The sequence below is a fragment of the Epinephelus lanceolatus genome, chromosome 6 (assembly GCF_041903045.1).
Source record: "Epinephelus lanceolatus isolate andai-2023 chromosome 6, ASM4190304v1, whole genome shotgun sequence".
Classification (NCBI taxonomy): domain Eukaryota; kingdom Metazoa; phylum Chordata; class Actinopteri; order Perciformes; family Serranidae; genus Epinephelus; species Epinephelus lanceolatus.
In genome coordinates this window covers 17,509,432-17,537,051 of record NC_135739.1, presented here as the reverse complement: position 1 = coordinate 17,537,051, position 27,620 = coordinate 17,509,432, and the positions used below count along the sequence as shown (strand labels likewise).

The 27,620-nt window shown below is 42.7% G+C and overlaps 1 protein-coding gene across 8 annotated transcripts in view; it reads left to right on the top strand.

Annotated features, from left to right (window-relative positions):
* The first annotated feature begins 264 nt into the window (after positions 1 to 264).
* The window catches only part of ap3d1 (adaptor related protein complex 3 subunit delta 1), a 30,252-nt gene continuing 2,896 nt past the window's right edge, over positions 265 to 27,620 (top strand). Inside the window, exons 1-34 of one of the 8 annotated variants that reach the window (XM_078168735.1) lie at positions 265 to 588; positions 3,552 to 3,647; positions 4,518 to 4,598; positions 4,948 to 5,028; positions 5,150 to 5,257; positions 5,426 to 5,555; positions 6,463 to 6,602; positions 7,882 to 7,955; positions 8,080 to 8,129; positions 8,303 to 8,352; positions 8,733 to 8,781; positions 10,996 to 11,141; positions 12,469 to 12,617; positions 12,722 to 12,952; positions 13,484 to 13,715; positions 13,875 to 14,020; positions 15,050 to 15,191; positions 15,442 to 15,513; positions 15,689 to 15,764; positions 15,964 to 16,163; positions 18,049 to 18,122; positions 18,490 to 18,513; positions 19,898 to 20,066; positions 20,310 to 20,453; positions 20,885 to 20,938; positions 23,187 to 23,300; positions 23,513 to 23,668; positions 24,079 to 24,126; positions 24,749 to 24,769; positions 25,122 to 25,311; positions 25,529 to 25,617; positions 26,686 to 26,771; positions 27,167 to 27,288; positions 27,494 to 27,573. In XM_078168735.1, the coding sequence (XP_078024861.1) occupies positions 493 to 588; positions 3,552 to 3,647; positions 4,518 to 4,598; positions 4,948 to 5,028; positions 5,150 to 5,257; positions 5,426 to 5,555; positions 6,463 to 6,602; positions 7,882 to 7,955; positions 8,080 to 8,129; positions 8,303 to 8,352; positions 8,733 to 8,781; positions 10,996 to 11,141; positions 12,469 to 12,617; positions 12,722 to 12,952; positions 13,484 to 13,715; positions 13,875 to 14,020; positions 15,050 to 15,191; positions 15,442 to 15,513; positions 15,689 to 15,764; positions 15,964 to 16,163; positions 18,049 to 18,122; positions 18,490 to 18,513; positions 19,898 to 20,066; positions 20,310 to 20,453; positions 20,885 to 20,938; positions 23,187 to 23,300; positions 23,513 to 23,668; positions 24,079 to 24,126; positions 24,749 to 24,769; positions 25,122 to 25,311; positions 25,529 to 25,617; positions 26,686 to 26,771; positions 27,167 to 27,288; positions 27,494 to 27,573 (3,720 nt within the window). In that variant the 5' untranslated portion in view covers positions 265 to 492. The remainder of the gene's footprint in view (positions 589 to 3,551; positions 3,648 to 4,517; positions 4,599 to 4,947; positions 5,029 to 5,149; positions 5,258 to 5,425; positions 5,556 to 6,462; positions 6,603 to 7,881; positions 7,956 to 8,079; positions 8,130 to 8,302; positions 8,353 to 8,732; positions 8,782 to 10,995; positions 11,142 to 12,468; positions 12,618 to 12,721; positions 12,953 to 13,483; positions 13,716 to 13,874; positions 14,021 to 15,049; positions 15,192 to 15,441; positions 15,514 to 15,688; positions 15,765 to 15,963; positions 16,164 to 18,048; positions 18,123 to 18,489; positions 18,514 to 19,897; positions 20,067 to 20,309; positions 20,454 to 20,884; positions 20,939 to 23,186; positions 23,301 to 23,512; positions 23,669 to 24,078; positions 24,127 to 24,748; positions 24,770 to 25,121; positions 25,312 to 25,528; positions 25,618 to 26,685; positions 26,772 to 27,166; positions 27,289 to 27,493; positions 27,574 to 27,620) is intronic. The other 7 variants (XM_033621284.2, XM_078168737.1, XM_078168736.1 and 4 more) reach the window with 7 other exon arrangements.

Here is a 27,620-nt window from a genome sequence, read left to right as displayed (position 1 = left end):
CAACTTAAGTGTATGAAACAGCCCATTGCTCTTACATGGTCCACTTACTGTAGGCATGTTAAGGGGCTCAGTAGCATAAGTTAATATTATGTGGAATTATTGCAGAAATATTCATACTAATAGTGTCTTTTGTAATTTAATAGGTTATTTGTAAGTGTATTGTCATAAAACTGCTTCTCTAAATGGGTGGACTGGACCTTTAAATCCGCCGATTCCCATATGAGAGTCTCGCATAATACTCAAGTCAGCTGACTCAAGACGCCATTTTGTCAGCCATTTCCTACACTGATCCATTGCCAGCGTCTCTGCACAGCACAGGACGCCCCGTCTGGCCTCAGCTTCATCTGCCCGGGCTTGGTAAACAGCAGCGGACCCTGCACGCACGGTACCCGGGTGGATGAGAGACTGTCTAGAGGGTCGGTCGGCACCCACTAGACCCCTGGAAGCTGCTTGGCCCCCGCAGGATAAAAGCGGTACAAGTCACAGGCAGACATGGCTTTGAAGATTGTCAAAGGGAGCATCGATCGGATGTTCGATAAAAATCTTCAGGATTTAGTACGTGGCATTAGGAATCACAAGGAAGATGAGGTAAAACCCCTCCCGACGAGCAAACGCTGTCACCTGGAACATTTTCACCCTCTCATTCATTAATGTTTTCAACTCACTGCCGTAACCGTTATCGTTGACCAGCTAGAGCTAGCTAACGTTAATTGCTAACGCTAGGTAAATTAACGTTAGCGTCCGCTCAGTCATTTCAACCGCTAGCTAACAGTCACTTAACACAGCCGGGTTTAAACGGCTGTTGCTAATTTAACATATGCTAAATAACAGGTTAGTGAATGGTTGTTGGTGCTAACTTTTTTTTAGCAGCGTTACATGTTAGGTTTTAAGCAATAAGGCTACACGAAGAGTTGTTAGTGACAGCTAGCTAACCTAGCTAACTGTCAGTCAGAGGAAGCAGCTCCGTAGATTATCACAATTCACCGGGAGATTACTCTTCGGCATAACGTACATCAAACCATTGAGTGCGGCTAATGTGACCAGTCTAACCATTTGGCAACTGCTGCTAACTTTATTAGTCATTGGTCTTTAGTGACTGAATCATTTGGGGAGAAGTATCAAGAGGTCTTTAGTGTGTTAATTAAGTTTAGGACACCAGAGTCACTCGACTGTTGAATGGATTATGTGATGCTTTGATTATATGGAGTGTAGAAGAGGCCTAACTTGTTTGTCTTGTTTACATTGAGTTTAAAAATGCACATATGAGCATTTTGGCTCTTGATAGAGAATTAAATCTCATATAAACTCGTAGATTGTGTGGAATAAGAATGCCAGCAGCTCCTTTTGAGCACCCCAACAGTGATTGAAGGTGATGTCATCCCTGTCACATCTCCGTGGGTGATGACAGGCTCATCACAACCTGAGTGGGAGCAGGGTGGGATGGATGGGCCATTAGGGGGCACTGTTTGGGGCAGCCACGTTTCCATCTCTCACACCAGCCTGCTCCTCATACAAGCTCTGTGTGTTGCTGTGTATAACCTTGCTGTGAAAGTGCTATGTCAGGTAGTAGGAGGGGGTGGATGTAAGGCAGGATCCCTGCACAGAGCTGCGGTGCTGTGCACACCTGTCTCAAGCTGTAGGACAGGTGTGAAATGTAGAGGCAGCGTGTCTAACCTGAGGGCAGCTTTAGGATTTCATTGCTTTCTCAACGTGGCAGATTTGTCTTGCTTCCCATCTCAGTTAAAAATCCAATTTTCAACCATCAGACTGGCTTTACACACATTTTGCTTGCATATTATGTCACCTGTATTTATATCTCAATATTTTAAAAAAAAAGTCAAGCACTTAGATAAGCTCTATTGTGCCAGGCTATCAACGCCTGATCTCTTGATTCAGTGTATGGGCTGCCGAGGTGTTCACCGGTTGTAACCCAACCTGGGCAGCCTAGATAAGGTGGTGGTTGCCCAGTCAACAGTGGACAGTTTGCTGAAATATTAATACACTGAGTATGTGTGTGCACGCCTGAGTGTGTGTTGACTTTTTCCTGGCCAGCCCACAGTTTGTTTTTCACGTGTGCTGAGTCTTTGCACGGTTCATTCATTCACTCTCCCTCCCACGCCTTTGGAACAGTAAGCATATTGTATAAAAAGTATTGTGAGGATGTCCTAAGTGAGATTCTGTGAGATTACCACTAAGAATTTTAGGCCTGTGTGTAATTTGCGTCGGCTCTAGTTAGCTCCAGCTGTCATTTTTTCGCTTGGAAACCACAGGCCTCTCAGTTTACCTCCAGCTCAGTCTGCATTGTTGGCTGAAAGATAGTCTTTGTTGGCCCTTTGTCAACTATTTCAGTTATTTCTATGGGTTCTGAATTGGTCATTTAAGACGAGTGTGATGCAGAAGCACCGTGTGTGTCTGGTGATCTCGTTTTGAGTCCCTCCCTGCCTGCCCTCCAGCCCTGCTAGCCACAGTTTCTCCAGAAGCTGCAGCAGAGCTCAGTCCCCCCCCCCCCCCCCCCCCCCCCCCCCCGCCTGTCACTGTGCTGTCTCATGACTGCACACACATGACCAGCACGCACTTGCACTCTCCAGCGCTATATGTGTGTGTGTGTGTGTGTGTGTGTGTTTATTTTGTAAGGTTGCTTCTCTCAACAATGGTTGACTGATTGCTAGGGGTCTAACTGAGCTTGACCCCAGTGCTGAATGAAATGTACCTTCTGCTCTCTATTTTAGGAAACCTAGTGTATTACAGCAGGAGTCAGAAGAACAGCTATTTTTCATTCATTCATTCAGGCGTGAGGCTTTGGCAAACACTCATTTGTTAAAATGCTTTAGAGGATGGGAGAGCTGTTGAGTCGCCTGTTACCTTTACACTTGCATAAAATAACCTGTGTTTAGCAGCCGTGTAATTGGAGTTATACAATTAAATCTTTTGCTCATGGCTAAAATGTTTTGCTGTGTAAGCATGGGCAGTATGTTCCCAGACCTGAGCTCCTGTGTAGTGTGTTTGAGCATGTTTCTAGCTATCAGGCCATAAGCGATGAAAATATCACAGTGCCTTTTAATGTGTCAGGCTGGTAGAGAAGGAAATGATGTTGGTCTACAAGCCAAACCACATGCCATGTTTCAGCTAAGACCTGAAACTCAAAATTATGGTTGTGGAGCTGTGGGGCATACTCTGACACAATCCATGAATTTTTATAACTCAAGACTTGGCATAACTTTGAACGTAATGTCATTTCCTCATGACATGAGTTTGACTTTACAACATAAAGCCCAGAGTCAAAGAATTTTGGCTGATGCCAGAAGCATATTATTAAACTTTATAAAGTCAAGGATAAAGTTCAGGACTTGCCTGACTTGATTTGACTTAGGACTCGCAAAACAATCATCCAGCTCCACCTCTGCTGGCTGGTGTCTCGGATAGCAGCAACACACAGACCAGGGTTTTTTCAGCTTGTTCCTGGTGCTTGGTAGCAGCCTCCCAATCCGGATATCACTCCACCTAATCTGATCTGGTGTCTGTTGTTTGTCCTCTCCTTTGTCTGCCTTCAGGCCAAGTACATCTCCACATGCATCGACGAGATCAAACAGGAGCTCAAGCAGGACAACATCGCCGTCAAAGCTAATGCCGTGTGCAAGCTCACCTACGTAAGATCTCTCAGCACCCTTTTCAGAATCATTAACTCTGTTAGTCTTTCACTTCTAGGTGATACACAGGCACTGATACACATAATGAATGGCACCATCGTTGCTCTCTACCCTTTGTATCTTTGGAAAGATGCACACAGACCATGTGGCTGCTTAGGGCACAGCTCATTAAATACAATACAGTGTCTCCCTATTCTTATAGCACTATCAGGGAAATCAATTCAATATTTAACATCCAAAATAACACAGAAGATTTGATCATAAGCAATTTATAAGTATCTGTTTTGTAATATGACTCTAAAGCAGGTAAAAAATACACTGAATTTGGTCCAGTTTCATATTCTGCAAGTGTGACCTGTTGTGTTGATGTGCGCACAACGGAAAATTCTGTCTGTTTATGATAACTGCACCAAGCAAACCCCACATGGCCTTGGTTCTTTGTATATTATCTTTTCTATTGAAACAGCATCGTGTTGAATCAAAGCCGATTGTTGTGGCTCAAGGCTTCATCAGTGGCAAATAGGAGTGACCAATTAGAAACCACGTAATACATTTTTATAAAAGTGCTGCAAGACTGCATGTACAAATTTTGTTTTGTAGCTGAAGATCAGTGATTACGCAGCCTAATAGCCAGCAACTGGCACTTATTAAGAACGGTGCACAAATTCTGTTAAAATGAAAGCACCGGTTCTATTTATAGCCGAGGCCCACATTTAGGTTTAGATGGCTTTTTGCAATTGGCGTCTGTGCCCACTTTGAGAGCTTTCAGCCCAAATCATTTAGCCTCTCTGTGCACCACAGAGACAGCTTAGAGCCCCACTCCTCCGTTTTATCACCCACAGGCCTCTCTGTCTCTTTTCTGTGTTACAGCTTCAGATGCTGGGCTATGATGTCAGCTGGGCTGCTTTCAACATCGTTGAAGTCATGAGCTCCTCCAAGTTCACATACAAGGTACGACTGGTATATAATCGGACGTGTTGGAAATGCAGAACCAAGTCACTTTCTGGATTAATGGTCATGACGTTGATATCACTGTGGTGTACGCCCAGGTGTGGATTTGTCAGGAAATTATTCTTGAGTCACAAACTGTCCTTTGCTGTTGCATTCAAGTTAATTTCTCCACATAGATACTCACCCAAAAATAGTACAAGGAATAGTCACACAATGTACGGTGCAGGTAAATCTCCATGGAACTGCTGCAGGTTGATGAGTGTTTGTAATAATAGCATTGCACTGGAATATACAGTGTGTAGTTACACAATTAAAATGCAGCACAGGATGTAATTCTTTCTTCCCACAGAGGATTGGCTACCTGGCGGCCTCACAGTGCTTTCACGAGAGCACCGATGTCATCATGCTGACAACCAATCAGATCCGAAAGGTCAGTGTTGTTCTTCTTCTGCGCGCTCCGTGAATATCTTTTGACTGAAATTTCTCCCTCGGCCAACCTTTCTCTGTCTTGTGGATTATTCATTTCTATTTTTCCTTCTTTTCTCTCCCAGGATCTCAGCAGTCCCAACCAGTATGACACAGGTGTTGCCCTCACTGGCCTCTCTTGTTTTGTGACCCCTGACCTGGCTCGGGACTTAGCCAATGACATCATGACACTGGTGAGTCATGGAGAGTATGTCAAGGGGTTTTTATCTTGTGGCTCCAGTTTATTTTCCTCCACCTGTGTCTTTATTTACCTCAGAACTTAAAAAGAGGTAAAAAGAGTTGTTCTTGTTCTCTAGTTTAATCACAGCTGCCTATCCTGTCTTTATTTCCCCCCTCCCCAGATGTCCCACACTAAACCCTACATCCGAAAGAAGGCAGTGTTGATCATGTACAAGGTGTTTCTGAAGTACCCAGAGTCCCTGCGACCCGCTTTCCCCAGGCTCAAGGAGAAACTGGAGGACCCAGACCCAGGTATCAGGAGAGACACCGCATTCAGACTGTTACGCAGGAAGCTTGTGCTTTGTCACCTGAACCCTATGAAATATTCAGCAGCTTAGAATATGAGATTAAGGAAGGCTCATTTTGCGATACTGCCAGCCTGTCTGGGAATATTCTCCCAGGACTATTTCTGTTGCACAGACAAAAACATCTCACGGGGCATTTATCTGACTTTATGGCATGGGACAGGGTCTGCGTCTGTCAGACTTATTTACTGTGCATTAGTGAGACATTATTTACTGGGCGGGAGATTCTGAAAGTGCTGTGTTGCAAAGATTAGTTTCAACTGTTGTCAAAAGGATATTTAAATGCAATGTGAGGTGAAAAGAAATTTGCATTCTCTTTTACTCCTTAAAATGTTCACTGCTGATGACGGCACAACAAATGGCTGCGCAAATAGCAGATACACGGTCTATCTCTCCCTTCTTCTTCTGCTAAGTGTGTGATACACTCCACTAGTGGTTTTCTGACAGTGCTTGCATTTAGCTTGTTTTTGTGCCCACATGACCAGCATGGCATCTTTATATATGCCAGCTATTTCTCATCTGCATTCCTCCAGGATTTGAATCGTTTGTCTCTGCAATTGGAAGCGCAGGGTTGATTAGGGGACACCGGGGACGACTGTAACAACTTTAGTTTTGATGTCATCCTCAAAAATCTCTTTAACTCTTTGGATACATTTTTATTTAGGTAACTTGTATCTGTGTGCTTCTTGTAAATAGCCATCAGTTGTTTTTACAAGCAATGTTGGAGTCACAATATTGATTGAAACACTCCTGCACTTCAGCACAGCTGCTGGAAAAAACATTTGTGGAAACACTGCTATGGCCTTCAGTTCTTATTACTTTTTGTTTTCTGATCATCTTTGTTCCTTTTTTAGGTGTCCAGTCTGCAGCAGTAAATGTTATCTGTGAGCTGGCTCGAAGAAATCCGAAGAACTACCTGTCTCTGGCCCCGCTCTTCTTCAAACTCATGACCTCGTCGACCAATAACTGGGTTCTCATTAAGATCATCAAGTTGGTGAGTCAACGGGATACAGACAACTTGCCTTTGAGAGTTGGTGTAAGAAAAAAAGAAAATACTTGTGGTTGTATGTTACTGTCCTGCTCTTAATACTATGGGAAACAGCAAATTACTATAACCTGTGCACCACAAAGCCACGGTTTTGTTTGACTCTCACAGTATTGCACCAATCACACAGGGATAAATCCATCATAAAAGAGGAATTGATACTAGTTGCTCCACTAGCATTTGCCTCCATTGGCAAATATAGTGAAGTCACATGACAGGTTGCATTGCTTAGCAAGTTGTATTCATGTGAACAGAATCACCACTCATTTTATTTTCACCTCTCTTCTCTAAGATTAGTTACAAGTCTGATACAAGTAAATAAGAGCACCTTTTCACAGCATTAGACCTTGAATTCTTTAGTGTTTATGAAATTATTGTTTTTGAAGGTTTTGATATCACCCTACAGCTTCTCACTAGTGATATTGTAGTAGTGCTGTTCAAGTCCGAGTATTAAGATTTTGTACACTACATATGTTGTAGCATCAAAATGCTGTTTTCCCAAGCCCTTCTGAAAATGTTTTCCCACGTGACCTAAGGTTTCTGCATGATGACATTGCTACATATAAACCCCCAAACCTGCCTAATGTTGTCCCCTCATGACCGAGCCCAGCCTTCTTTGAGAACTGTGTAATATCGACCTTCCATATTAGCTGTATTCCTCAAACCCCCTGACCAGCATGGAAGCTAAGCAATATACTGCTGTGGACACCATGTTTGTTCAGATCCGAAAGAAGTCTGGTGGCTTTGGAGAGGCAGGTATCTGACAATTAACAGCAAGGTAAAGCAGTGAAAATATTATAAATATAGAGTACACTTAAACTGATATTGATTTTTTTTTTTTTTTTTTAAAGTGGGCCTTCTTTCAGGTGGCCAAAATTTGTTTTACTGCCGCCCCCGTCCACAGCAGTATATTGCTTAACTTTTATGGCGGTCTCCCTGCCTGCTTTCCAAACTGGGGGCGTGCCGACCGCCATCGACTGTAGGGAATACACTGACTATGGATAAGTACCTTATACAACCCCACTTCAAAAAATCCAAACTATCCCTTTCAGTTTTTATCATTATAATTATTATCAGCACTACAACCTGAGTCACTGCTTATAGCTCACAGCTGAGTGGGCGTTTCCATTTGAAACTCAACTCAACTCAAATGGACTCAACCTTCAACGAAAGCGGTAATTCTGATGCAAGACATAATCTGCTGTGGCACTCTTTGTGTTTGCTTTAGTTCGGTGCGCTCACACCGCTGGAGCCACGGTTGGGGAAGAAGCTGATCGAACCTCTGACCAATTTAATTCACAGGTGAGATGAAGTCCCTCAACAATAACCTACTTTTACAGATGGTTAACGCAGTTTGATCTGAGAGGTATATCAATAATAATCTGCTCTCTGTCTCTGTTTCTCTACCTGTCCTCCTCTCTCGCAGTACCTCTGCCATGTCTCTGCTGTATGAATGTGTCAACACTGTGATTGCAGGTCAGTTCTGGTATTCAGTGTGTGCGGTGTAGTGTCTAATTGAGTTTAATGTGTGTTTTCGTTCTATTTTAGTTTCTTTTTATAGGAGCTAAATCCACATCCTAAAGCCTTTTTTTATTCCTCTCACAAAAGTTCACATTCAGCTCTAATTGCTTTTTTGTCCCACATTGCAGTGTTGATTTCCTTGTCCTCTGGGATGCCTAACCACAGTGCTAGTATCCAGGTAAGCCTCTAAGGTCCATTCTTCCATCTGCACTTTCATTCGGTTAAATATCAATCATAACCCTTTCCACCCCAGTTGAACCACAATGCATGCTTCTGCCTGGTCACAAATCTGTCTGTTTAAACATGTAAGGTAGAGACACGGTAATGATAAGACTCATAAAGCTTTTTTTCTTGCTCTCAGTTGTTGTGACTCTCAGTAAGGCATGAACAAATCATTTTGCATCACCCAATATAAGCTCAATTTTTCCCCAGTTTTGTTTGTTTCATTCCTGTTTTGTTTAGTGTGCCCGTATGACAAGACTGAAACTGGTGTGGAAAGGTTTCGTGATGTTAATGGCTCCTTTTCTCTTGCTCTCTCTGTCTCTTTCTCTCTTTCAGCTCTGTGTGCAGAAACTGCGAATCCTGATAGAAGACTCGGACCAGAACTGTGAGCCCTCTGTCAATGCCTGCAGTGTGTCATTTTCTCATTGTCTGCGTGTTTCTGACTATGGAACAGTCCACCCTCTTAGACGACAACAACGTAGTCCCCCTGACTCTGGATAACTCGAACATCATCACAGCCCCTTTCTCAATTAGGGGGGCCTGTTGAGAATACCATTTCACTTAAGTCACCGCCGCTTCAACACACAAACCCTGTGTTTGACTCAAAAAGTAAACAATTTGTTGCCAGTTTGCGATTCTCAAACATTGGGCGTGGCTCTATAAATACACTCCCTTGCACGCGGGAGCTGCGAATACGTCATCCAGCCATTCGAGTTATCTGGACACCCATACATAGATAGTTTTGTGTGTGGAGTAGACTTAGACCTCTGATGTTAATAGAGCAGACTGTGAACCTGTGGTTTTAGGTTTTGTTTATCCTTTCACCGCACCTCTTGTTAGAAAGATAAAGTAACAGCTATGAGGCTGTTACGCTTCCCCCACAAAATAGCCATTTATATATCAGTTACTCAACATGTGTTGACTTGAATATGTGAAGAAAAGTTTGTTTTTCCTATATTGCTCCTCTGTAAACGAAGAATCCAAAAAAGGCGAACATTCTTGATGAATTGAAGTAAATGGGGACCAAACTCTCACAGAAGCCGTGCAGTATAATCCAAGTCTCATTTAATCTGTTGTATGCTTAGTACTTCCCCAACACATGTATTCTTCGCTAAAACATTACGACTTATGATAAAACATGTCAGTACAAACAGTCTTATGCTTAGCCAAGGGGCGTGCCTGTGCACACCCATGTGTTTGGAATCACAACACTGCAGAGCTCATATGCACGCCCGTGCTCAGGTACGCTCGGGGCTACTGCTCATTGGCGTTAGTGTTTTATATTGTAACGCTTTAGAGTTTATGAACTGATATTTTGATATTGTTTTGTTGTTAAACACTGTCCCCGTTTTACTTAATTTTTTGGATTCTTCGTTCACTGTGAAGGCATGCGAGAATTTTTTTTTTTCATGAATTCAATGTTACATGGGGTAAGACGTTGATATACAGCTGGTCATTTTGCAGATGAAGTGTTCTTGAAGAAAGAGGCCAATTTGGAAGTCCATTACTGTTTAAGCAAGCAAAATATATAATGCATATTAGTTTTATTGTCAGATTGAAAATCAGTTGATAAACCTGCGGTATCATTCTTAATAAGTTAGATGTACTGCAGTCTACTAAAAGGTAAAGATCTGTAGTCTCTAAGTCTCTATAGGTTAAGTGTGTGTTAATGCAAACACCAGATGCAGTGCATTTATTCCACTTTTGCTATGAATAACCACAGGAACAGATCAACTGAAGGCAGCAGTTTAGTAAACAAATTTTTTTGCTTTAACATCTCACATTGTAAATATTGTTTGCAACTTTCTCACTGAGAGAAAGTTCTACTGAACTGCTGCTGTCACTTTCCCATTGCTGAGGAACATTCAGTGTCATTGTCTCCTGCATCTGCACTGAGGCCACGTCTCCGGTCATTTCTGCTGTGTATTCACCGCAGTGACCAGGCTCACCTAAAGCCCCAAGGTCACTACCGCACGCACACACTTATCGATCCAAGAACCTGAGAGGCATTTGTCTCTGCCAAATCAAATGATCGACAGAAAGCCGTGATTCAGCAGATTTCTGAATCGTTAATAATCAGTTTGGTGAGTACGAAAAGCTGCCGGGGGATACGACGGAGGATAAAGCAAAACAAAACTACTGTGTCCAGTATGTGTGTTGTGTCGTGTGTTTGTGTGTCCTTTCCATTGGTCTGTATGTCTTGTGTTCCTTTCCTTTATATTTAGTTTGTATCACTTCATATGTGTTTTATAGATTATTTTAGGGAAGATGAAATTTGTCAGATTTTATTTACATGAAAATATTTTCTAGCTGCAGCCAGCTAGGCCTTATAGCATGACTAGAGACTGACTAGTTTTTGCACAACCAGGTTTTATACTTGTTGTGTAACTGCATCACAGTCAAGGAAGGATAGTCAGGTGTGTAGATGATAGGAACTTGAATGAGAAAATACTATAACAACATACGTCATTGTTATTGTAGAGAATAACATCAGCTGATAAAAGTAAATACACAATTGCTTGCCAGGGTGCAGAGAGCTAAGGGTGCAGGACAGGTACATCTGTTTTTAAACCCACTGAGGTCATGTTTGTTTTTGTAGTGAAGTACCTGGGCCTGCTGGCCATGTCAAAGATCCTGAAGACCCACCCCAAGTCAGTGCAGTCTCATAAGGACCTCATCCTCCAGTGTCTGGACGACAAGGACGAGTCCATCCGCCTGAGAGCTCTGGACCTGCTCTATGGCATGGTATGAGGCAATGGCATTTGTTTTACACATCAATTTATTTATTGTATTTTTTTGTGTTAATATCTTTGAGTCTGCTGGTGGTGTAACTACATACCAGCGGTAGGGATGCCACAGAGAAGAATTTTTTTCCACCAATGCATTAACGTGTGAAACTGAAGAGATAGATGATGCTCAGAATACACCAGTCAGCCAGAATCTCAAAAACACTGTCAGGTGACGTGAACAACATAGATCATTTCATTAGATTGAAATGTTCTGCTGGGAAACTTTTGGTCCGGGCATTCATGTGGATGCCACTTGAAGTCCACCACCCACCCAAACACTATTGCAGACCAAGTACAACCCCTGATGGCAACAGCTCCATGCCACACTGCGTAAACTGTACAGGAGCTCAAGGTGTCAACCTGCCCTCCAGATTCCCCAGATCCCAATCTGATCTAGTATCTGTAGGATGTGTTAGTACCACACCACACAACCAGGACACCCCTCAGAGTTCCTGTGTCCATGCCTCGACATGTCAGAGCCAAGTTCGATCCAAGGAGGCCCCGTGGATCAGAGGTACCTCTGGGATACCGACTCTTGCCACAAATGCTCGATCAGATTGGGGTCTGGTTTGTCCTGTGTGCTTTGTCCTGCTCAGGGGCCAATGCCATCAGGTAGTGCTGCTGCCATGAGGTGGGGTATTTGGTCTGCAATAGTGTGGGTGGGTGGTACATGTCAAGAAGCATCCACATGAATTCCAGGACAGGAAGTTTCCCAGCAGAACATTGCATTTTAACAAGATGATTAATGTTATTCACTTGATCTGTCAGTGGTTGTAATGTTTTGGCTGAACACTATGTAGAGCATTTACTTTGATCTTCAACGGTAGATCTTAAGATCTTGCACCTTGGAACAAAACTAAACAGTAACAGTCAGTGTGGCTGTAGCAGCACCTGCTTTTCCTTTAAATAAACTTGCTAAAGGTTTTTTTTTTTTGTTTGTTTGTTTTTTCGCTCAGCTCGGCGACAGCTCTCTTCTCCTCTTAATCCTTCTTTTCACTCACAGGGTGTGCTCTGTCCCTGAGGATGACTGCTTCTTTCTCTGTCATCCTCTAAGTCTCCTCAATGTTCGTGTCGTTGTCACCCTGGTAGCACAGGGCCATAAATGTTGCCTTGTGCATAAGGTTATATATAGGGTGATATATAGTCACTGTACAAGATCTTCAACTGTGCCCCCTGACTTTAAAGCTGTGTTGAGGACATTCTGTCTCTCTCTGCCTCAGTTGAAGAAACAACCTTTTAAAGGTGTACATTCATGTGTATAAATTTGATGGCTGCTTTCCCAGGTTTCCAAAAAGAACTTGATGGAGATTGTAAAGAAACTGATGCTGCATGTGGACAAAGCAGAAGGAACCACCTACAGAGATGAACTCCTCACCAAGATCATCGACATCTGCAGCCAGAGCAACTACCAGTACATTACCAACTTTGAATGGTCAGTTATTTACTTACTTATCTCACTCTGTCTTTTGTTAACTTTGTTTGATGTTATTTCCACTCTGTGACATGATTTTTCACTTCCTCAAATCTACCTGACAGGTACATCAGCATCCTGGTGGAGCTGACCCGGCTAGAGGGCACACGGCACGGCCACCTCATTGCCTCTCAGATGCTGGATGTGGCTATCCGGGTCAAAGCCATCCGGGCCTTTGCTGTTGCCCAGATGGCCACTCTGCTGGACAACGCCCACCTGTTGACAGGCAACGTGCAGCGAAAGGGCATCTGCGAAGTGTTGTATGCCGCAGCCTGGATCTGTGGTGAATTCTCAGAGTACGTTGATTCAGCTCATTCTTAAACCCACTGGTGTAAGATGACATCAGTGTTATTTTTGTTAACGAAAACTATGACTAAACATGTTCGTCAACAGCCCTTTTTTTCTCATGACTACCGTGCCTAATGTATTATAATGATAGGGAAGAATGCCATGACCCAGTTGCCCGTAACAGAAAATTCGGGGGGAGATGACTGACAGCTCGGTTCAGATAGTGTGCTTCCCACCTCTGTTTCCTTCCTCCTTTATCATCCAAGTACAAGCGAGCCTTACCTGACTGACAGTTGACACAATCTTTCATTTTTGTTACACACACTGCAGGGCTGATATGCGTCCCTAAATTTGGACTCAGTGACACTTGTTATTGTTAATATCTTCTTACTTGTCAAAAGTAACAAACAACTTCCATTTCAAATGGCATATGAGTAATGGGCTTCCAATTTGTAATAATGTGTCTTGAATAACATGGTGGTTTCAGATGTGTGTTATTTCAGTTGATAAACTTCCACCTCCTTTCCCTCTATTCTTAGACACCTGGAGAATCCGATGCAGACGCTAGAGGCCATGCTGCGGCCTAAGGTTGCCACCCTACCGGGCCACATCCAGGCAGTGTACGTACAGAACGCAGCCAAGCTGTTTGCCACGGTGCTGAAGAGCCAGGAGGGGAACACAGACGGCACAGCAGCACAGGAAACCAGCCAGCTGATGATCGACAGGCTGCCTCTCTTTGTCCAGAGCGCCAACCTGGAGGTGCAGGAGAGGGTAAGAGAGAGATATGTGTTAATGTCACAACAGAGATCATTACTTTTTAACATTTTGACCTTTGGCATCATATATCTCACAAAGTCACCCACTACGTACAAATCTAGTAAATGACTCAGCTAATCTCCCTGTCGACCTCACCTTCTGTCCCGTCCGCAGGCGTCTTGCATCCTGCAGCTGGTCAAGTACATCCAGAAGCTGCAACAGAAAGAGGTAGAAGTAGCAGAGGAAGTCATTGCTTTGTTCGCTGGAGAACTCAACCCTGTAGCCCCCAAGGCACAGAAGAAAGTGCCTGTTCCTGAAGGGTGAGTTGACTCAGTACATCACAGACACACTCGCGTTAAAACCATCATTAGAGGGGACCTGTAATGACCTATATTTTGGCTCAAAACTGACGTCAGATTGTGACAGATTTCTTTATATGGTCATACAGAAAACAAGATCAAGGAAGTCTCAAATTAATGGTTCATCATACATGATGAAGACCGAGAGTCGATACACATCAGACTTTTAGATTGCCTATACTTGAAGAATAGATATATGAAATTATTTCACCTGTTCTGTTTTTTTGTTTTGTTTTGTTTTGTTTTCATGGTTGTCGGCGTTAATTTGAGACTTATTGTATCTTTTTTTATTTCATACTTTTACCTGCCTCAGCAAAGAGCACCTGTTTGACCCGCCATCAGAGCCAAGCAGTGCCTTCTTCTTCCCTTGTAACACTCTACTACAAGTGTTCATATTGCGTACACTGCAACATGTAGCTACAGGTTAACATCAGGGTAATCTTGGTTACTGAGGTTGTTCAATTTTCCTCGATTTCAGATCATATTCCCACTGGAACATGTCCGGTTTTGTAGATTTTGGTTTAGAAGCTTTCATTGGTGATTTTTCACAGTAGAAACCACTATCCTCCAATACAGTCTTACCTGGCTGCAGTGACATGTATTGAGGGTGCAGATGCGGGACACCTTGAAATGACCAGTCAGAGCAGAACGGGTGTTTACGGGAGGGGAGAATAAAGAGACAGGCATTAAAACGGAGCATTTCAGACAGAGGATGACAGAGCAGAGACTGTATGAAAGAAATGAAGTGTTTTTTGACCATTAAAGCATGTACACATGCTCTAGCAGAAACCCAAATACATATATGAGCCTGAAAATGCGCACAGTAGGTCCCCTTTAAAATGACATTATTACAGAGTTTGACTGTATTTCTAATCTTGTTGAGTAAAACCCATAAATCCTGTTTGTATCATTGTGGTTCACCACAGAGATTATCTGAAACTAGCATGTGTCTGTGAGGCCAGTGAAGTGTAACTGAGTTTGTTTGTGCAGTCTGGACTTGGATGCCTGGATCAACGAGCCTCCATCTGAGAGCGAGTCTGAGGATGAGCAGCCCAAGGCTATTTTTGCCAAGGAGGAGCCCAAACACTCCCGCCCCCGTCACACAGAGGTGGACGAGAAGGAGCTGGCGAGGGTGAGCTGGTCAATGCAGCATTGTTAAATTGAGCATGCAACATTGTTTTATGAATAGTATAAATATACAGACATGAAGGTGCTTTTCAGTCGAGACATAATCATGCAGTGCTTACCTTCAAAACAATATTGACTTTCTCTGAGTTCTCCTGTGAATCTGTCTTCCCATGTGGTTCCCCTATCATGCTAAACTGAGGTAGGCAGTGCCCTCATTGATTAATTCATGTTACTGTGTTTTCCTTGTCTCCCAGAGGAGAGAAGCCAGAAAGCAGGAGCAAGCCAACAACCCGTTCTACATCAAGGCCTCTCCATCCTCTCAGAAGGTGTGTTTACCCACTCATCACCAGGCTGTCTTTTTCACTGCACATGTGTCTGTCAAATCTGGTCTGTTGTATAAGTAACAATTACAGGATACTGAATAGATATAGTCAGACTTGTGCATAAAATGTATACAGTAACAAACAGCGTGTGTTTTAAATGAGTGTCTCCTCTGTGTAGGTGTACCAGGAGGCCCCTGGAGTGGAGCACATCCCAGTCGTACAGATTGACCTCAGTGTGCCTCTCAAAGTCCCAGGTAGCACACTTTACCTCACTCTCACAGCTTTCAAAACTTTATAAAAATCAAAATGCTTACTTTACTGACGTCGTACTATGTCGTGCTGCAATATAATTAGATACCATCATGGTTCATGTTCAAAATAATAATGACATTTTTCTTGCTTCTCTCCTGTTGTTATGAGGTATAATACATGATGCGTTCTTCTGTCCCGCAGGTCTGCCTATGTCTGACCAGTACGTGAAACTTGAGGAGGAGCGTCGGCAGAAAGAGAGAGCAGAGAAGAAGAAGAAAGAGAAGAAGAAGAGGAAAGAAAAGCGCAGCGGACGAGGGAAGAAACACGATTCAGGCCCGGAAAGTGAGGAGGACATCACGCCTGCGCACATGGTCGACATTGTTACCGAGGAGATGCCAGAGGTACACTGGAGCTGTGTTAACATCACAAAGAGTTTTGAATTGACAGGTGTCATCATCAGTAATAATATACATTTGATATCAGTGATTCTGCACATCACACAACATTGATAATTTGCATGAGACTCTAATTTAATGTAGAAAAATAAAAGGTATATACGTTTTCCTCTCTAAATTATAATGCTGTTAACACATTACTCTGACCTTATTATTGTTCAAAACATTAATGCCAACTGACAAACTATGATTGTGGACTAGAGGTCGACCAATTGATTGGTTCGGGGGATTTGGCGCTGGCACAAAAGTCTATGGCTGAATCCAAATGTCCGCATTTCACTACAATTCATCCAGTCCACAAGGGGCCTTAAGCGGGCTTTCTGCAGACTCCCAGAGAGTCCGCTTGGGGTGCAGACTTCAGCAGACTTCGCTGATTTAATAACCCACAATTCATTGCAATACAGACGTGACATTGTGGGTTTTTCAACTGCCAAAAAAAAGACTTCTGAATGTGTAAAACAGTAATTGATAGTTAGGTCTATTAAAATGCTACTTGAATTGCGTGGGCCAGAAATAATATTCAACCACATCATGAAACAGAAATATGTATAAGTATAGGCTGTAGAGGGACTGAGAATGCATTTTATTATTGCGGCTAAAAAATTGGCCTAAAAACAACAAAAGAGGGTCTGTAATATAAGTAATGCCCAATTTACTGAGATCCTGTCCTAATTTACAAACATCAATGTTTTTGAACACTATAAGCTGTTATATAGAGATGTATTAATACATTTTTGTTCAGGCACAAAAAAGGTTATACATGGCATTTATGTCTTGTTATCTGCAGGGACACATGAGTAGGCACTATTCATCAGCTCATATGACATATATGTGAATATGACAGCAGCAACAGTTGACCGTTTCCACGGCAATGAGTAAAACGGTCTCGAGTGCTGTCTATCAGCCGCTTGCAGTCTCTGCCCTGGCAGAGTGATGACAGTTAACGTCACACTACATACTACAGAAGTCCACAAGGGCTCAGTCCGCAAATCCAGAGGGTGGACATTTGGATTCAGCCTCTGAGTCTGTGAGTGAATGTAGTACCTTCCTGTTTCAAATTAAAAGCCCTTCAGTATTTCATACACAGTCCAGCCATATACTATGTTTTGACCTTTCTTGTTTTAATTTTTAATGAATCACGGACAAAGTATCTTGAAAACACCAAATCACTTCTCTTTAAATGATCTTGCTTAAAATTGCATTTGAGATTTTTCAGCCCTGTCAAATATCAGTTACTAAATACTCTAAAGTAACTGAATGTAACAGAAATATTGCTTATCTCTGATCATAGTTTTGCACGGAGACTCCATACTCAAAGGTAAGGTAATGTGATTGCGTGCCTGAGAATCTCAGGTTGAGTTTGAGGGAAAACAGTGGCAATAAGAATTAAAATCATCCCCCTAGATTTTTCACAGTTAGTTTAAATTCCAAATTTCTACATTAGATACTTCAAGTTAGATGTTCATGTCCATGTTTCTATATTTATTTTTCTACCATGAGTTAGAAACTGGACAACTGTAGAGCTGAACGTCTAATAAAGCCAAAGATTGTTCATTTCTGAAACTGTTTCATGGGGGTGATATCATCTGATTCATCTGCTTTTTCCTGCTTCAAACTATCGTTACTATATCGGCCTTTAGATCCCACTATTGGACAATCTCTAACATGGACATGTATCTCAGTCAGAATTTAGTGCTTTAATCACTTGCGTGGTTTATTGGGTTCTCAGCTCTGAAGCTGGAAGCCAATATCTCTGATCTTTTCACATATGCTGTGTTGTAGATAGAAGATTATCTAGAGAGAGTAACAAGCTCTGTTTTGTCGATTTCAGAATGCCTTACCCAGTGATGATGATGACAAAGATCCCAATGACCCCCATAAAGCCCTGGACATCGACCTGGACAAGTGAGTCCACACTATGTTCCTGTACACTGATCTGACCCTTGTGTAAATGTCACACCTGATATAAGCACATAACGTCTAAGCTGCTGAGAGCCATCATTTACACATCTGTCTGAGCCAATCAACCACTCGTTAAAAGTGTGATTTTCAGTCCGAATCTAGAGCAGAGAATTGCTGAAGTTGAATCTTGTGTGACTTTTTAACTTGATATTTTCTCAGCCTGATTATTTCCTGACCTTCCCGGCCGTAGCGTCACAGCAGCTGTGACGCGGCCCTTTCCCTCCTCTCACTCCTTCTCATGGCGGTCTGCTTTCTGCTTCCTCTTTTTCTATGCCTACACACACCCACACCTGCCTCTTTGTGCGGGCAGCTTGGTGGAGATGGCTGGGCGTAGGTGAGTAGCACTCCAGCCGCAGGACCTGGGCTCCAAATGTACATGGACTGCCTCTCTGTCTCTTTCTCTCTCTCTCTCTCTAAGTAGCTGTCTTGCTCCTCAAACTAACATAGCTGTCCTTTCTCTGCTCATCTGGAGTTTGCAGTATCTGCTCCCTCTTTCTGCTCTTCTCTCCCAGTATTTTCAGCATCTACTGGTCATCATAGCCTTTGACTTAGTATAATAGCCAGTATCCCTCTCCTCTTTACCCTGCTTCTTTTTTAAAGCTTTTATAAGCTTGACAACATCAGCAGCACATCACTCTATTCTATGATTTCTCTGTCCTTCAGAGAAGAAAAATTCTCCTAAAAGAAATATATCATTGATTAACGTCAAATTGTTTCACAGAAATATAATCTTTAACCGGCTGCTGCTGATGTTCTCAGGACTCAATCTCTCCCCACCTGTCCTCCTGGAATAAGCTCCTAAAAGCACTTTGGCGCTTGTTTTTCTTGGAAAAGTCCATCAGCGTCAGTATGCTTTTAGGAAAAGTATCCCAGGGGTTAGGTACAATAATTCTTTTGCTCACATTGCCCAGATCTTCCCTAAGTTCGGCAGACCTGCCATGCCTCCAAATTCTCACCAGCTGTTTTTTAAGTGCATACTCCTTGCCTGGCCTTGGTGGAAATAACAAGCACATCTGCTCTTAGACCAATGCTGTGATATGATTTATAGTAGATGATGTACAATTATTTTAATAGTATGAGGTTGAACTCGTGTTTAAAACTAAGAAATGGAGAAGATTATAGATTGTGCAGGAGTTATTGCAAACATCTGGAGGTAACTGTCTGCATATATTTCTGTTATGGCTTTCTTTTACTGAAAATTTTCTCCAGTATAAAAAATGAGGAATAAAACAAAAGATTTATAGAAAGATCAAACAAAAATAATACTGAATTCATCTTGAAGAAAGCACAAGCATTGTTTCTATTATGTGCTTTTATATAGAACAACCAGCAGGGGGCTGCAGTGCATGTGTTTATTGCTTTAAAGGCTCAGGCTCGGGGAAATAAGCTTGACAGCTCTTATCAGTTCAACATGGAGGAATTTATTGGTGTAGTTTTTAGCTGTCTGGGAAGTTCCAGTGCTTCTAGCTCTGCCAGAGGAATGGCTTAATGCAATGCTTTGAATGAGACCTGGCTGCTGCACAGAGCAGAACATGTGCCTGAGTACCGTGAAGTTGTGCACCACACAGCCCTTGTTCACCTTTTTTAACAGATCAATACTTACTACAAGAAAATAAGTTTTCAGATGATGGCACTAACTCCAGGTGGACCGTAATCACCTCATAAATCCTCATCTAAACAATGTCAATATGTGTATCCGTGCTTTGTTGTTTCTCCAGGCCACTCGCTGACAGTGAGAAGCTGCCTGTCAGGTCACACCGTGCAGCAGAGGCTCTCAAAAGCCCGGCTGAGGACGGAGACGTGGAGAGTGCCGCTTCACAGGAGCCCAAGAAGAAGAGCAGCAAAGAAAAGCGTGAAAAGAAGAAGGATAAAGACAGGGATAGGAAGGTGAGGGTAAAATGTCAACAGGATTTTGCTCTTTGTTTTTTTCTCCTGGAAACCACACTCGCCTCATTCTGTCTAGGTCATGAAGCTGCTCCTTAAAACCAGTAAATCAGAATTATGGAGCGGTTTGAGCGAGAGGGGGAAACAACAAGGAGCTGTCAGCCATCATGACGAGATGAGTCAGAGGTTGTGGTCCTCAACCTTGTTGTGACACACAGCTGAATTTATTCTCCTGTTTTTTCGCAGAAGAGCAAAGAAGAGAAGAAGAAGAAGAAACACAAACATGAAGACAAAGGGGAGGATCTTCTTGGGGAGCAGGCGGACGAGCCTGTGGTCCAATCAGAAGAAATTAATGAGGTGGCTGCACCTCCCGCCTCCACCACTGCTGAGGTATGTCCTTACAGAGGGGTTGAATGAGGCTGTTTCCTACCTAGCAACAGTTTATATCTGAGATCTGATTTGACCCAGAAGTCACATTAAATTTGATAATCTCATCTAAAATTAATTGGCTTAAGAATATTAATACATGTAGTCCACAGTTTCTGCTAAAAGGTTACATGCATACAGATATCTTTGATCATTCTCATTGACTCAACACTTCCATCGCTTCTTCCCAGCCCGTCTTTCAATCAGCTTTAGTGATCAAGTATCCGTTTCCTCGTAGCTGACTGCACAGGCTGTTGCCAAATACTTGATTTATTCATGAAATAGAACAGTGTAATCTCTGTATCCATTTCCATGAATAGTAGAAAGATACATAACCTGTTTGGCCCTCACCCCTCTCACCTCCTCGCACTCCTCTCCCTCCCTCCCTCTTCTAGGTTTCGGATCTGGATTTCTGGCTCTCAAACGCTCCAGTGCCCTCTAACACCCAGGTTGAGTCGTCCCCTCTCCCTCCTTCTCTCTCCTCCTCTCCTCTCATCTCTCCAGTTTATACATTCCTCTTTCATATCTCCATGTTTTATGGATCTGCCTCATATTTTTGGTTTTTGCCATGTGTTCTCCCTCTTGGTTTGGATTGGTTGTTTTTTTTCTCACCTCACCCACACCTCACCTTTTTGACACGACTTCCTCTCTTTCACAGGTCACATAACACTTTCTCCTCTCATCCTCTTTTTTCCAGCATGTGTATATGTGTGCCCGTGTACACAGTGTGTGCGTATTTGTCTCACAATGCCAGTGGTTCTCTTCCTCAGCTTTTTGTTTTGCTCGCTGGGTGTCGTGTCGGTCTTGAGATCAAAGTGGATGTCGTTATTGTTGTGTCGGTGGTGGTGGTGATGGTATAAAGTGAGCGGAGGTTGTCTGAGGCTCCCTGGAATGTGGCCTGGAGTCAGTTTTTATGTGTTCCTGTCGCCACCGCATCACCACATGTGTCCTCTGACTGCTTCCTCCATGATCACATGTGGGGTCGTGCCCGTCTTTGTTTGTGTTTGACCTTTTGAGTGTCACTATTGCACACAGAGAGACAGAAAACATCATAGATTCCTAGAAGCAGGATAGAGTTAATGCTATAATGTGGAATTTTTTGGTCACTATGGAGCAACAGTTTTATGAGCGAGTCTTGCACATGCATGCACACACCAAGATGCAATCACCAGTCCTGCTGCAGATTTTAAGCAAATCAACATTTCACTGCGGTAATGTGTGCAGTAATGTAGCAACATGCCAATAAAGGCAGTGAAGAAGAAGACCAGTATCTAGTAAACATTGATGTAAACTATTTAGGGTTTAAGATATTTTTGAAATCTGCTTTGCAGGTGTTTTATGAGGAAGGAAATGCATTCACCACATTTGTTAAAGCTCAAGGATTCACACTATATTTTTTGGTGAGGAAAGCTGAACGTAAACACAACAGGGCACCTTAAACTTGCTCTCACCTAATGATTCACAAAAGTAAAATAACACCATTATTTAAAGGTATATTATGCAGGAAATGTTGTTTCCTATTTGTGAGCACAACATTCAAATTTGGACGCTCCTCCCTACACTGCTTGTACGTACACTGCAACCTACAATTGTAGGAACGTTACATTTGTTGTAATGGAAAAGCTGATGCTTAAGCAAGCTAACTAAGCTAACTGCTCACACATGTCCAACATAAAACAGGCCAACTACGCATCACTCTTCATCCCCATCCTCTACTTCAGTGCTCTTCAGTGAAAGTGAAAGCCAATCCAAGATTCAGTCTCACTGTGAAACAAGCTTTGTTAGCTTAGCATTTCACCTCGCTATATTTATATATAATGAGACTGTGTCCACAATTTATTTCTCTCGAGTGCTGTTTTTGGCTGTGGGTACACGCCCACAAGTGTCCCGACCACAGCAAAATAAGAGGAAAATACAGGCAGTGCAGGGTGGCTGCAGATAAATACACCGCCACACACTTACAGTGGGTCATAAGTGAAGATTGAGAGGGATTACTACCAAAACAGTATATACAGTTTTGGGGTTTGCCTGCATAGTGTACCTTTTACCCGCCTAATATAATGGTAGGGGAAACACTGCTATTCCTAAAACCAGGCCTGTCCATTTTAACTTTGGTTTTGAGGAATTCTTTGTTAATCATATGAGCTGTCAGTCCCAAAGTGAAAGCTCTTCTGACCTAGATACACTGCCCTTTAAGGACATGCCTCGACATGTCTACGTGCAAGACTTGTTTTTGTATTGGCTGTCACACTAGCAGAACAGATCGCAGATTTTGACCCACAGGGGCCTTCCTATAGCATACACGTAGGCTGTCACTGGGATCCTGTAAGTCCTTTATCTGTAGCTGAGTAGCTCGTGTGGCTTATTAGTGCCGTCCTCTCAACAGCCCAAAACAAAGCCACTGCATGTGCACAGATATCCACAACATCCTTATTGGTTTCACAGACAGGCACATTTTGGCTCAGTTTATTAGACTGGTTGGTGGTCTTGCATGTGATGCACTTGGTTTAGAAAATCAGGTTTGTGGTATCACAGAGCTTGTAGGTTGCAGCTGGTCATGAATGACTTTTTTTTTATGAATGAGTGAACTCACTAACTCAACTTACCTCTATCAACACAGAAGTGGCAAACACTACTGTATTCATCACATACTTCTAATGCCTTTGTGTGTTTTTGTGGTGGTGTGTGTCTAAACAGGAAGCAGCAACAGTAGCAGCAGCAGCAGAAGCAGCCCCCGTGCCTGAGGCGGCCCCTGGCACAGCACCAGACTCCGAGCCCGATGAGCCCAAAGACACCGAGATGGAGGAGACGGTGAGTCACCGTCGATGATGCGATAATTGCAAAGTAAAAAGTTTGCCTGCAGAGATTGCAGTTCACAATGACCTGACGGGACGCAGCACATTGGCAGCTCTTATTCTCACACGTTCACGCAAATGATGTGCCACAGACCTGCCAGTTCGTATGTGCTCTCTGGAGGAATAGAATTTCTAATAAATTGTCTCCATCTTGTTCTCAATGAGTAGAAGTCCTCCAAACACAAGAAGAAGAAGCAGAAAAAGGAGAAGGAAGAGAAGGAGAAGAAAAAGAAGAAGAAGCACCATCACCACCATCACCACAGCGAAGGAGGGGGAGAGGAGTCGGTGCAGAACGGCACTGTGGAGGAGGAAGAGCCTCTGCCGGTCAGTGTTAGTCATCAGTGTTTAACAGCCTGACCTCAACCAGAAGTGTGAATGAAAACATTCAGCTCAGCAGGTTTTTTTATTTTATGCTTTAAGGGGGGGGGGGGACAAGTCACAAGTAACTGACTTTAAAGCTACAAATAACTTGATGCGTGCAAATTTATCATCATTCTGATCTGTGGCTCTCAGCTGCACTGTTTAAACCCTCTGACCGCTACACACACACAGACACACACACACACAGACACACAGACACACACACACACACACACACACACACACACACACACACACACACACACTGCCTTGGTTGTTATGCATCGACCAGGTAAAACCAGCTCCTGTTGCCTAGTTAGCATACAGAGTGACAGAGAGCATCTGATCTGACCTGAGCTCTTCTCTCCTTTCAGCCCATGTCCAATTACTGCCTGCTGGCGGAGAACTCCTACATCAAGATGGTGAGTGATGGAGGGATTCTGCTGAAAGAAAGAGGGACCTTTACCACTGGGCTTGGATTTTTTTTCTTTCACTCATTATCCTTACAAGATTTGTCCAGTATTTGGCCTCATTTCAGCCATAATAACGTTTAATTTAATCATTTTATTTGTGGTATCTAAAGCCTTCTCTGACAAGGCATCATGTGAATCGTGTTGACATTTTTGGCTCACTGTATAATGAAGAGGGGTGATGAAAAGATTTGCACAACATGTGGGTTTGCTTGCCAGAATTCACCTCACACTTTTTTCTGCACGCTGAAAAGAAAAAAAAACATGTTTAATCATCTGACCACATGTGATGTTTACCCTTAATCGACTCCATCGTTGTGCAGCTCTGCATATCTCTGTGAGATTAATAAGTAAAATGTTATTTCCAATCATGAGATCCAGGTTGTGGAAAATCCTGAATTTTCTGCTCAAAAATTAGCAGATTCTAACCTTCCTCTTTAAGGACAAATGTGGAAACAGTCATTCTAATGTTCCCATTTAGGCTGTTGATATTAACGTTATCTAAGACAACAGTGGCAGTGAAAAAGCAAACAATGTATGCAGATCCTCTCCTTTTCTCTCCCTCTCTTTTAAGATGATGGAAGATGCTGATGAGGTACTGGTTACATTCTGTCAGTGACAGAATATTAAATCTCTTCTAGATGTGTTTCACTCTGTTCTTGTTGCACTTCACGGACCGGCCTCGGAGGCAGACTCCGTTAACATTTCTGAGAATGATTCTGTCCTTGTGGTTTTCTCCTTGTGCTCAGACTTGGTTTCTTGGAAACAGTGTTGTGTGCTTTGGTGTTGGGTTTATGAATCAGATCTGCTGTGTTTACTGTATGTCTTCTTTAAATAATCATCGCTCAGTGAAATACAAGGAGGGAGGTTTAGACAGCTTGAGTCTGAACAGTCATTCTCAGTGCAAATGCATTTATTTATTTCATTTTATTTTCCTCCCACAAAAGGTGAACGACATCCAGGGAAACCTGCAGGATGGCAGCCAGGTGGTGGTGTCTGTTATATTTGAAAACAAGTGCGACAGCTTCCTCAAGTCCATGGAGTTCAACGTGCTGGACTCTCTCAACTCCAAGCTGCAGAGGCCAGAGGGGTCAGGTCCACATGACGGCCTCACCGTTCCCTTTCAACTTCCACCTGGTTAGTGATTAACTGCAAAATGCATGTGTTCAATAGAGAAATCAATCTCCCTGAACAATACACATGCACAACAATGGATTTTTGTAGTGTGTATAGAGTCATTGCGTTCACTGTAGTGTTCTAAAATGGTGTTTACCAACATTGTAATGACCCTCAGTCTATTTCAAATCTCACTTTGGGAGGTTTTGTTAAATCTAAGTACTCTGTTGTGCTTCAGGGGTGTCCAATGAAGCCCGATTTGTCTTCACCGTACAAAGCATCGTAATGCCACAGAAACTGAAGGGAACCCTCACCTTCATAGTAAAGGTCGGTAGGAAAACACACACACACATACACACACATGAAAATCAGAATCAGAAATACTGTATTGATCCCAGAGGGGAAATCGTGATTTGTTAGTCGCTTCTTTGGCAAAAACATCCCCTCACCAAAACAAACAGTTTGTTTTAGTGTCATATTTTAAACCAGTCACAGCTTCCATAACGTGATGTTAAACTGTTTCATGTCCATTTTTAAATATTCTCATATTCCCCAATTTTTCAGTATTTTATTTTGCTGCAGCCGTCCCCAACATGTCAAACATAAATTAGAAAGGCTTGATATTGCAGAATTAGATTGGTTATACCCCTTTTTCCACTGAAATTAGCATGTAAATGCAGGTTTTTTTGAATGCAGGAAAACTTGCTAAAAATAAGCGATAGGCTCCTTTCCCATTGTTAGTGGTAGTTTTTTCTGTTGTGTCACATTTGGCACCACAAACATGCCAGGAAAAAGGGTTAGTAAACAGTGGAAAGCAGCATGGAGCTCAGTGAAAATAATACTGTTGTTACTTCTATATCTGTTACTTATTCGGTCTCTCTCTCAAACTGTGCCAACTAATTTTGAACTATATGTGAGCACTACTTGCACAGCGATAGCTGGTATTATGTGGCGGCATGTCATTGCATTGTGCTGGCAACGAGGCAGAAAATGATATGTCGTATTTCTATCACTGCTAATCAAAGCCAATCAGAGCCGGAGCTGATAAACACCCGTGACTACTGCAGAGTCTTCCAATTGTAACCTTTCCTATTAAATACAAACCCAGATATTGATGTGTTTGTTTTTTTTTGTCCAGTGGGGTAAGGGGCTTTCAGAATGTTCCTTTGCTGATTCCACTCCTGTCAAAAACATTTTGGGAGCAGCAGGGTAACATAGCAGCACAGAAGCTGTGTACTTCAATGATGCAAGGAATCCTAAACCAGCTCCAGGTTTCATTTTGGTAACTCACCCTTCACCCAGATCTCTGTGCAGGTCTACTGGCCAAAAGAGACACGTTCAAGTGCCATGTTACTTTGTTATTGATTATCTGTATTTCTTGTTGTGCTCCCGCAGAATGAAGACTCCTCTACTCATGAAAAACTGGACTTCAAACTGCACTTTACCTGCACCTCCTACCTAATCACTACTCCTTGCTACAGGTTGGTGGATCATGTTTTACACCACATTACAACCCACGTTACAAAGTTGGAAAACCACATACTGACAATTTTTTTACATTCTCTGGGTGCTTCTTAGTCATTAAAATAAAGATAAAGGTGAAAGAGTTGTGCTAAATGATGGTGCTGGGGAAAAAACTTGTTTAATGGTTCATCCTCTGGGTGGCAGGAATAGGTTCAGTAAGTTTCATGTCAATATTTTGTGTGTAAAATTGGTGGCACTAGAGAAACTTGCCTTATTATCATCTGGGGATGATGAATATCCGCAGTGAAAGTAATAAAAGTTTGGTTGTAAGTTTCTGAGTTGTCGTAGCTCCTTGTCATGTTTTCGTCGAGGAGAAACTGAAAACTGAGTTTCTTTTGTTTTGTTTGGCCAGTGATGCGTTTGCAAAGCTGCTTGAGTCAGGCGACCTGAAGTGCAGCTCTGTCAGACTGGAGGGAGTCAACATGCCCTTCCACCACCTACTGGCCAGGATCTGCTTCCACCACCATTTCTCTGGTACATATACACAACAGGCCGTTTGATATTTGTCTCGAACGACAGAGTTTTGTCTTAAAATGTCATGGTACCAGATGGGTAGGGTGCTCCACACAGTTTGTCAGGAATGTATGACATCAACGGGAAGTATTTCAAAGCTTAGTATGTTTCGGTCATGGTGGACTGAGTATTTATGACACTTGTGTTCTTTTTGTCGTTGGATTAGTTGTGGAGAGGATCGACTCCTGTGCCTCCATGTACAGCAGGTCTATCCAGGGTCACCACGTCTGTCTGCTGGTCAAAACTGTGAGTGCACCAATGAAACTTCTCCCTCATCTTTTTTAATCACCAAT